Source organism: Streptopelia decaocto, assembly GCF_964273445.1.
Source record: "Streptopelia decaocto genome assembly, chromosome: 2".
Lineage (NCBI taxonomy): Eukaryota > Metazoa > Chordata > Aves > Columbiformes > Columbidae > Streptopelia > Streptopelia decaocto.
Window position 1 is genome coordinate 164,170,163 of NC_138655.1, and position 9,970 is coordinate 164,180,132.

General features: G+C 52.1%; 1 protein-coding gene across 6 annotated transcripts in view; it reads left to right on the forward strand.

Annotated features, from left to right (window-relative positions):
• The window catches only part of SMARCD3 (SWI/SNF related BAF chromatin remodeling complex subunit D3), a 98,247-nt gene extending 89,640 nt beyond the window's left edge, over nt 1-8,607 (forward strand). For 4 of the 6 annotated variants that reach the window (XM_082043911.1, XM_082043912.1, XM_082043909.1 and 1 more), the window contains 3 exons: nt 2,080-2,202; nt 4,061-4,162; nt 4,259-5,565. In XM_082043911.1, the coding sequence (XP_081900037.1) occupies nt 2,080-2,202; nt 4,061-4,162; nt 4,259-4,312 (279 nt within the window). In that variant the 3' untranslated portion in view covers nt 4,313-5,565. Of the gene's footprint in view, nt 1-2,079; nt 2,203-4,060; nt 4,163-4,258; nt 5,568-8,537 lie in introns of those variants that run through there. The other 2 variants (XR_014183183.1, XM_082043910.1) reach the window with 2 other exon arrangements.
• Nucleotides 8,608-9,970: the final 1,363 nt, after the last annotated feature.

Here is a 9,970-nt window from a genome sequence, read left to right on the forward strand (position 1 = left end):
GGCTCGGTAACTACCATTTTGCATGGAACTGGACTTCTATCCTTTTTAATTGACAGCAGCTAAACCTCATCTTTTGAACCTGGCAGCAGCTCTGCCAGCTGGTTCCGTGGCTGCCTGGCTGCCCGGGCTCTGGCCGCGGTCCCTCCTCAGCCCGCGTCCCCGAGCCCGTCACCGGTGGCACACGGGGCGTCCCCACGCGCTGCCGCCCGGGCGTGCCGGCTGGGGGCTGGAGCACAGGGGGCCGATTTCCCCGCCACGCAGCTGCCTTGTGTGCTGAACATGTGGATATAACTTCATTCTCAATAAGTGTATCCTTGGTAATTAGTTTCAATAATTAGCCCCCTCAGTAGTGACTCCACACATGGTTGCAGAGCAGCTCTCTGCAGCAGGTGTGAATATGGGAAATGCGTGGCAGAAGGGTCACCTGGAGCAGCCTGGCAGACTGGTTCAGCGTTCCCGAGGAGGATCTGGCGCTGTTCAGCCGCGGTCCCTGTCCTGGGCTCGGCGGGCGCTCGAGGGGCTCGTGCCTGGGGCGCTGCCCCGCGCGGGCACGGGGCGCAGTGGCTGACGTGTCTTGCTGAGGGATGAGCAGAGGTGGCCCCTCCGCGCAAGGGAACAAGATGTGACATCGAGGGCCAGCGAGGATTCATGTGACATACAGTTGGGCCCAGTTTCTGTTTGTTTGCCTCTAATACAAACTAATGTGTTAAACTCTGTTTTTCATGCGATTTTAAAGGGGTTTGGACACTGGCAATCCTATGGATTCTGGTAACTTTTGCAGCATCTTTTGTTTGATGGCTCTTGAGAAAGGTCCTTTCGAGCACGGCAGCTGCTCGGCCGGTTGGTTCCCAGCCTACAGAGGCTTGCTTGCAGCTTGCACCTTTTCCCAGGTCCGTATCACCTTTTTTGAGCATCGATGAGAGCAGAGGGCTGTGACTAGTGACGTTGCTGAAATCACCTCTGGGTAAACAGGCATTGCCTGCTGCATTGTTATAATCTGTGCCATTTATTGCGGCGCTGCCACAGAGTCCTCTGCTGGAAGCTCAGTGCGTGCCAGCAGACCCCTCTCCGGCAGGGCTGCATCGTTCTCCCAAACAAGGCGTCGTTGGCAGCAGCTCTCTTCTGCCAGCGCACCGTATAGTTGTGCCTGTGCTAGCGGCCCTGCGAGGGCTATTGTCTCCCACGTGCCTGGCCACATCTGCTGCTTTGCAAAACAGATGTATATGTGATACTAAATAATGGGTTTCCAATCTCAAACTAGAATTTTGAGGAACAGGGTAGCAATAGTTTGCTCTACTAAATGTGTATGTGCAAATGATTCATTAAGTGTCCTCCCACTGACCATACTTGATTTTGGTATCTGGGATGATGGTAGGACCTTGACTTCTCTTTGGAGTCTCCATTCTCCCTGCTGGTTAAACCTCATTTCTTTCTTAATGTTTCTGAAGATAATGACTCACTTTCTATAAACCTTCCAAGCTTCTGATTTCTCATTGTTCACACTCTTCGTTTTGCAGCCATTGTGACTTAACAGCCTTTCTTATAAGAAAAAGTTTACGAGTCATGGGTGTTATGTGAATTCGTTTAACATGGACTGATCAGACAATCACTGGAAATTCTAAGGATCACAGCAGAGTATTGAAGATATGATGATGATTAACCAGGGCAATAACTGCTTTCTTGCACTGGGCACTGTTTAAAGACAGATTTATATAGCTCCTTTCATGAAAACTCCCAGACTTGGCAGACAGGGTGATTATAGACAGGAAATAACTACATTGTCCAGTGACATGGTAGCTCTTCAGTATTGTTTACCCGGTGCCATCCAGCAGATCAGCACGGTAAGCGAAGGCGAATCCTGTACCTGGTTGTGTTGCAGAGGTACAAGTGAAACTTGAACGTAATTGCAGGATTAACTCCCTCTCTGAAAGGAAAAGCCGCGGGGTCCTGCGCAGCTCTGCGGTGCAGAGTTGTCACCTTTGTACGTTACACAAAGTGCAAAGGTGCTGTGGGTTTGACCTCGGGGTCAGCGGAGCACGGGAAGAATTAACTAACATCTGCTTTGTTTGTTTTTGTCAGATTCATGAGACAATTGAATCCATAAATCAGTTAAAAATACAACGTGATTTCATGCTGAGTTTCTCCAAAGATCCCAAAGGATACATCCAAGACCTTCTCCGGTCCCAAAGTAGGGATCTTAAGGTGAGCTAAGGTTTGAACAAGAAGTAATAGTGTGTCCTGGTTTTGGCCGGGGTAGTTAATTTTCTTCCTGGTATGGTGCTGTGTTTTGGATTTAGTATGAGAGAAATGCTGACAACACACTGATGTCGTAGTTGTTGTTAAGCAGCCAAGGACTTTTGAGCTCCCCGGGCTGTGCGAGGTGCACGGGAGGCTGGGAGGGGGCACAGCCGGGCAGCTGGCCCTGGCGGCCAGAGGTGTCACACCTGATCTTTGTCCACCGATAGCCCCCAGTCCTTCTCTGCAGGAGTGCTCTCGATCGTCCCTCCTGTCTGTATTGGCACTGAGGATTGCCCAGGCCTGGGTGGTGATGTCAGTTGCTCTTCCCTTATCCACCAGTGCAGCCATTCCATCCTGGAAGGCCGCTAGGTTAGTCATGCATGATTTGCCCCTGGTGCAACCCTGTTGGCTGTCTGAGCCACCTCCCTGCCTTCCCTGTGTTCCAACGTGTCTTCCAGGAGGAAAGTTTCGTAGTCTCACTGGGCACAGAGATGGGGCTGGCTGGTCGGTGGTTCCCAGGGTCCTCCTCTTCACTCTTTTTAAAAATGAGCGTGATGTTTCCCTTTTTCCAGTCGCTGGGGATTTTGCCTGACTGCAGGGACTTTTCTAATATGTTGGAGAGTGGCTTAGTGACTACACCAACCAGCTCCCTCGGGACCCGGGCGTGCATTTTGGCAGGTCCCATGGACCTGTGTGTCCAGGTTGCTCAGATGGTCTCAAACCTGGTCTCCTACAAAGGGAGGGACTTCTTTCTCCCTTGAGGTTCAGGGACTGAGGGATGTGGGAAGAGAGAGTACAACTGAAAACCGAGGCAAGCAGAAGTTGTTGATTCACTTAGCCTTCTCCACATTGGTTGGCACCAGTTCTCCTGTCTTATTTAGGAAGGGGGAGGGTGCACTTTCTTTAACCTTCTTTTTCTGGCCAGCATACCTGTAACAGCTCATCTTATTATTCTTTGCATCCATTGCAAAGTTCAGCTCCAGCTGTGCCTGAGCTTTCCTGAGCCCATCCTGACACATCCCCGTGTTCTTCCCGAGACGCGTGTCCCGGGTTCCGCTGCCTGCGCGTTTTCTTCTCACGCTTCAGTGTGACCAGGAGGTCCTTACCGAGCGGGCCGGTCTCCGCCCTCCCTCCCCAGCTTCTTACACCGGGGAATTCGGAGCTCTTTCGCTCCAAGAAAAGTGTCCTTAGAGAGCTGCCAGCTCTGTTCAGATCTTCTCGTCTTTAAGGGCAGTTTTCCAGGTGGTCCCATCCACTAATTCCGTAAACAACTCACCAGTTTTTCAAATCTTGCTTTCTTGGCAGTTGTGTAGAGACCGAAAAATCAGCTCAGGACTTTGTCCATTTGGGATTTAATAGGGTTTTCTGCTCCTTGCCTTTCAATAGAGCTATTTTTACTTAATGCTTTCCCCCTCCGAACTTCCCTTGAAATCAAGGTAAGATATGCTTTCAGATAAGGGCAATGCTGGTATAGAATTGTCCTTCAATCTGGTGTGAACACCTTAACAATTTCAAGCTGTTACCCTGTGTATGAGTAACTACTGAGGTTCTTTGGGCACAGGGGCTAATTGGATGTACAGTGCTGGGAACTTTCCCTGGGCAGCTGCTGCTGTCCGGGGTTGTTCCTCGGCACAGCTGAGGAGCTGTTCACAGTCCGCATGCAAACACCTTGAGCACACATGCCATTCATTGCCCTTTGCCTTGGGCCTAGAGAACAATCCTGAACTTTTTAAATGTCGATACCTTTTGACTGTAGGTAAATCCGAATGTTTTTCTGTGTGGTAAGGAGCTACAGTGAAAGATGTTTTTATTCTTGTTGCAGGTGATGACTGATGTAGTTGGAAACCCAGAGGAAGAACGCAGAGCTGAATTTTATCATGAGCCATGGTCTCAAGAGGCTGTGAGCAGATATTTTTACTGCAAGGTACGAAGGAATTATCCACACTGCTGGCTATCAATGAATCTTCCTGCCACTGAACACCTGAATCTGCTGAACTGCGCCGTTTGTCTTTTCTTTCAGATCCAGCAGCGCCGGCAGGAACTGGAACAGTCTCTGGGAGTGCGCAACACATAAGTACTGCTCACAGGATCCCGTTGGCATCACAACCGCCAAACCAGTGGACTCGTCAGTGTTCCTTAGCTCACTGTTACACATGGACCTGCTTCCTGACTGGATGAGGATGTACCATCAACACACCAGTCAGAACACCAGCTTTAGAGTGACCCTTGAAAATCTTGCCCATGGGGGGTGTCTCAAACCATTTCAGGCCAGGGAAACCACCACACAAGTGTCAGTGTTAAAGAAGATTGAAGGTTCATTCATCGACGCACATCATTGAGTTTTAGTGCAAAGTTCAGACACCACGCAGCAAATCCTAATGGGCTATGCACAGAATCGTGGGTGGCATTGGTGGGGCAGCTGAGATGGGTGTTGTAGGAGGCAACAGATTTAGAGAAATAAACGCAGTTCACGTCCGATGTTACCTGAGAGTCTCAAATAGTAACTTCTCTGCAAACAGGCAAGAGAGTTTTTCTTAATGCTGTGGAATGCTTTATATTCCTGAATAGAGTTTTTATTCCAGCTGCAGCAGCGCAGGAAGCCATCTCACTGTGTGAAATGACAAACCAGGGGATTTCCATTCCTGGAATGAAGAGCCCTCGGGAAGGAAGAAGTCAAGTCAGGACATCTCTTCTGCAAACGCCGATGTTCCCTCTTTCCATTGCCCCGCACTGAAAGGCAGATGAGTCAGGTACCGCTGGACGGGTGTGATCCAGGTGCTGGACTGAGAGGAGGGAACTGTCCCCGGGTAGGGCTCTGGGGCAGCCCCAGCGCCGGTGGTGCTGGCAGAGCCGAGGGCGAGGCGGGACACGGGGCATCTGGGAAGATGAAGCTTCCTGGTGCTTTGCTGATACCTGCCTTGAACATGGCACATGCTAACAATAAGCGTGTATGTATCATATGAGATTTCTTCAACGTTTCTCTGCGTGCCAGTAGGGATCAGCACTGAGAAGAACTCCCCTAATTGTTCATTTTGTTATAGTGTGGCAGTTTTCTCTTTTCTCCAAGATGTTAACAGAGTCCCTGGATCGGTCTCACATTTTGATCAGAGGTGAACTGCCTCTTACTATGAATTGTGTAGTTCCCCCATACATGATACATGCTGGGTGTATAGGATGCTGTTGAGTTACAAAGCACTATCAGCCTTAAACAGCACAGAGAACGTATCCCTTGGAAATCATCTTTGTAAATGTATGACAAATTCAGACTATGGGAATTTATACCATATTTACTTGAAAGCAGGGACTTCTTCATTAAATCCTTCCCCCCTCATTTTTGGTAGTGCATAGACTAGTTTGTAAGTAATGGACCATCATGATTTGTAGTCCAAAAAGCAGCTACCAAGCTACAACTCCTTGTCCAGGTGATGCGGTACTCAAAACCCGCTCCTCGGTTACTCCTGTTCGTCTGCTGTCTTTCACTTTCTTGCAAAGAGAATCAAGTTCCCACGTGGTGTGGAAGGGAGGCCGTTCTTCCGAACGGTGCCTTTGCTGTAGTAGCGTCCTTTCATCTTCCGCTGTCTTTGCCAATTTCTTAACTGAACTTCAGAGTTTCTCCTGTCCAGTCTCAGAAGAGTCTTCTCTTCCACCCCTTCATTTAATGCCTCTGCTCTCACGTTAATAGTGCCACAGATGTACTGTGTCCAGTGTGTTCAGAGATGTCTCGGAACGTGTCCGTTTTGATTGCAGTCACACGATGGCAGTGCTGTCATGCAGAACCACTGGTGAGGACAAAGCTGCACCTCTCTCTGAGACCTTTCCCAGGAACGGCCTCGTTTGGAACTTCTTGCTGTTAAAAACTCTTTTTATAGTAAAATGTGAAATCTTGCAGTCTTAGACCGAGTATAGTGAGGGGCTGCGAGGCTGCCAGACAGTGAGCGACTTGAAAGCTCATTTAGTTTAGGACTCCACTAACTGGGCTACGCGCGAGCATTCTGAGGGGAGCCAGCGGGGTCATTGCTACTGTGCTTCCATATTTATTGCGCTGCTGTGTCAGTTGTGTGCATGCTGTCTGGTGTGTAAAACTTTTCTGTGTGTGCTAAACAGAGCAGCTACATTCAGGGGTGCATTCAGTCTCCAGGAATAAGAAAGGGGGGGTGTGGGAAGGACGTGGGGCTGGGACGGACACCTGCACGGTGTCTGCTGGGAATTCGGCTGGTGAGCAGCTGCCCATCGAAGTGGCAGATTTGTACAGATTTGTCAGCGTGTGCCACAGCGTGGGCTTCGGCCTGCTCGTGGAACGGCTCTGTGGAACCAGTTGGGTGAGCAAATTAATGAAGCGGCTGTGCTGTTGCTGCCCGGTGTTCTCAGCAGCATCACTGGACGGTGAATCCCTGTCGGGCTCCAGTCCTGCACTGAGTGTCTGTGCGCTGACAGCGGCGCTCCGAGCCGGAGGTGCCGTGTCCCGCCGCCCGCGCTCCCCGCACGGTGATCCGAGCCGGAGGTGCCGTGTCCCCCGCCCGCGCTCCCCCCGCACGGTGATCCGAACCGGAGGTGCCGTGTCCCCCGCCCGCGCTCCCCCCGCACGGTGATCCGAACCGGAGGTGCCGTGTCCCGCCGCCCGCGCTCCCCCCGCACGGTGATCCGAGCCAGAGGTGCCGTGTCCCGCCGCCCGCGCTCCCCCCGCACGGTGATCCGAACCGGAGGTGCCGTGTCCCGCCGCCCGCGCTCCCCGCACACAGTGATCCGAACCGGAGGTGCCGTGTCCCGCCGCCCGCGCTCCCCGCACACGGTGATCCGAACCGGAGGTGCCGTGTCCCCCGCCCGCGCTCCCCCCGCACGGTGATCCGAGCCGGAGGTGCCGTGTCCCGCCGCCCGCGCTCCCCCCGCACGGTGATCCGAACTGGAGGTGCCGTCCCCCGCCCGCGCTCCCCGCACGGTGATCCGAACCGGAGGTGCCGTGTCCGCCGCCCGCGCTCCCCGCACGGTGATCCGAGCCAGAGGTGCCGTGTCCCGCCGCCCGCGCTCCCCGCACGGTGATCCGAACCGGAGGTGCCGTGTCCCGCCACCCGCGCTCCCCGCACGCGGGCCGGGCGCCAGCAGCGGGGCTGGGAGCAGCTGTCAGGTGTCTCTTCTGTGCTCAGACCGGGGGCAGATTCTGGTGCTTTTCCTGTGTTCAGAAGTAGTTCAGGCGCTTTACTGAAGAGACAGAGGAGTCCTGTTCTGCGTTCCAGAGCGCGGTCGGGAGCTCGCTTGTTTGCAGAAAAGGTAAATCACGTTTGAAGAGAAGCGGTGGAACAATGCTGGCAGGAGCTGGACCAAATGCTGCCGGAGTGTACGAAGATGAGAGGCAGTGGTACCGAACAGGCGTGTAATTGTGGCAGATTGTGAGTGATAAATTCATTCAAGTTCAGGCTGGTTGTCTTTTTGTGTGTATAAATGGTGACAAGAAGATGGTTTGGGTCTTCAGTTGCCGCCATGGTACAATACAAATCTGTGCATCCTGCAAAAAGACCCATTCTGTGCAGAGAAGTAGTTAATGTATATATGATGATATAGATTGTTAGCAAACATGGCATCAAACTAGGAAAGGGTTAAAACAGAATTCTGAGCACCAACAAAGGGAAATAAACCTTGGAGCTGCGGTGTTGACACAGCAGGTTTGAAACACTAACGCTTTGTGTGTTGGCCATGAGTCAGGATTCAGTTCAGGTGTTTCTTAGAAGTTAAGGGGAAAACAAATGTTTGGCTATGGAATAGAGAATACAGCAGTGGAAAATGAAACAAGGAGTGCCAATGAGAGCACAGGACGGTGTGCAGAGCACTGCTGGGAATGGCACAGTCGCGTGAATCGGTGTGTTCTGTGTGTGTACAGAGCACGTGGAACAGTCCATCTCACCGTGTCTGTAGCCTGGGACACGGGTGTGCAGAGCAGAACCAGACACGTCCCAACATTTCGGTTGTTGTGCGCAGGGTCCGGTTGTTGCTCTGAGCAGGTTGGTAGTTGTTGTAGTGCAGACGGTCCTTCAGCTGGTGGTTTTTTTACACCATGTTTAGAATTTATCCTCTGACAGCTGAGTGAAAATATTTGTGCATATATCAATATTGGTGCATATCCTAGGGCTCCTAATTTTGCCAAAACACTAGTCAGGTGTTGGTGTTTTTGGCCTGTTTTTGTGCCGACAGCTCTCTTATGGCAATGCAGGTAGACAAGGGGGGAAAGAAAGGTCTTTTTCCTGAAGAAAAGAGGTCTCCTTTCTGTAACTGCTCTGTTATTTAATAGGATGTATCTGTTCTTCCAGATCCTGTATGATAAACACCTTCTCCAGTCTCATTGAAGAGAGGAACTCCATTAAAATAACACAGCTATGGTTTGTGTGAGTGAGCAAATACGGGGGCAGAGGGACAGAGAATCCCTCCCTCTGCTCTGCGGCCGCCGTATCTCATTGTGTGATGCTGACTGGTTCGTAGAAAAGCTTTGAACAATAAATACTTTGTTTCTTTGTATCTCTTGCACTACCCTTATGTGTCCAAACACAGGCAGGTACAGGTGGTTTCTCTCTGCTCCTGGTAACGTTGCTGAGCGTTTGGGTCCCTGTTCCCTCGTGTGCCCACGTGCACACGCGGGGCAAACGTGTAGAGGGCTGATGGGACCTGACAAATGTGAGATCTTTCTTAGGTGAATCGTTTCTGCCCTGGATTCCATGTTCAGCCATTTCTATTCTGAAATGAAGTGAGAAATCCCAGCCGCCAGAGGGGTCTGGATCCGTTCCCGGTCAGTCGCTCGGTCATCTGGAGCACGTTTGTCATTGTCACTGCTCTTATAGCCCACAAAGCAGCTGCCCTGGGCCCGGCCCTGGGCGGTGCTGCAGGGATTCCGCAGCCCCTCGGGGCACTGGCAGCGCCAGCTGGGGCCGGCGCGGCCGCGCTCGCAGGGCAGACGGGGACGGGGGGCCGAGGAGACCAGAGGCACTGTCCCATCCGCATCCATCGCTGCTTCTCCACGACCTCGTGGGCCTGTTTCTTGGTGCGGCTCTGCTCTCTGCACCTGTACCTGCCACTCCGTGCCTTCCTGTCTTTCTCCTTCCTTTCTATCGTTTTGTGTTACTCACTGTCCCTGTTTTTTCCCGTTCAGTATCTCCCTGTCCCATCCTCCTTCCTGTTCGCCATCTCTTACTCTCTCTGCCCCCTGTGCTGCTCCCTGGCCCTTTTCTTGTCCTCCATCTCTCTGCAGGTCTCCTCGTTCCTTTCCTTCCCCAGACGTGTGCTTCTCGCCATCCCCGTTCCTGTCATTGTTCTCTCCTGTTGTTCTCTCTTGCTTCCCGTCCCGTTGTTTCTCTCCATATCCCTGTGTTTCGCTCCCTACCCATATTCACAGTCCTCTCTGTCCTGCTGACCATCCCGGATGTTTTTTCTCCATCTCTTTCCTCCCACTGCCCTGACCTTTCTCTCTCTGTTCTGCTCCCTGTCTCTCTTTTGCTCTCTTTCCTCTGTCCCTGCTGCTTTTTCTCCAGCTCTGCAGACTCCTGTCCCCTCTGTTTTCTTCCTCTCTTGCTGTCCCTCTGTCCTGCTGCCTCTCTCTGTGTTTTCCCTTTCTCTCTCCGTCCCGTTCCCTCTCCCATCATTTCTGTTTCCCCCAGCCGGCCATCCCCTCTTTCTCTTCTCTCTTCCTTGGGGTTTCTTGCTCCGTATCTCCCCAGCGGCCCAGCCCCGCTGGTTTGGTTTGGTTTGGTTT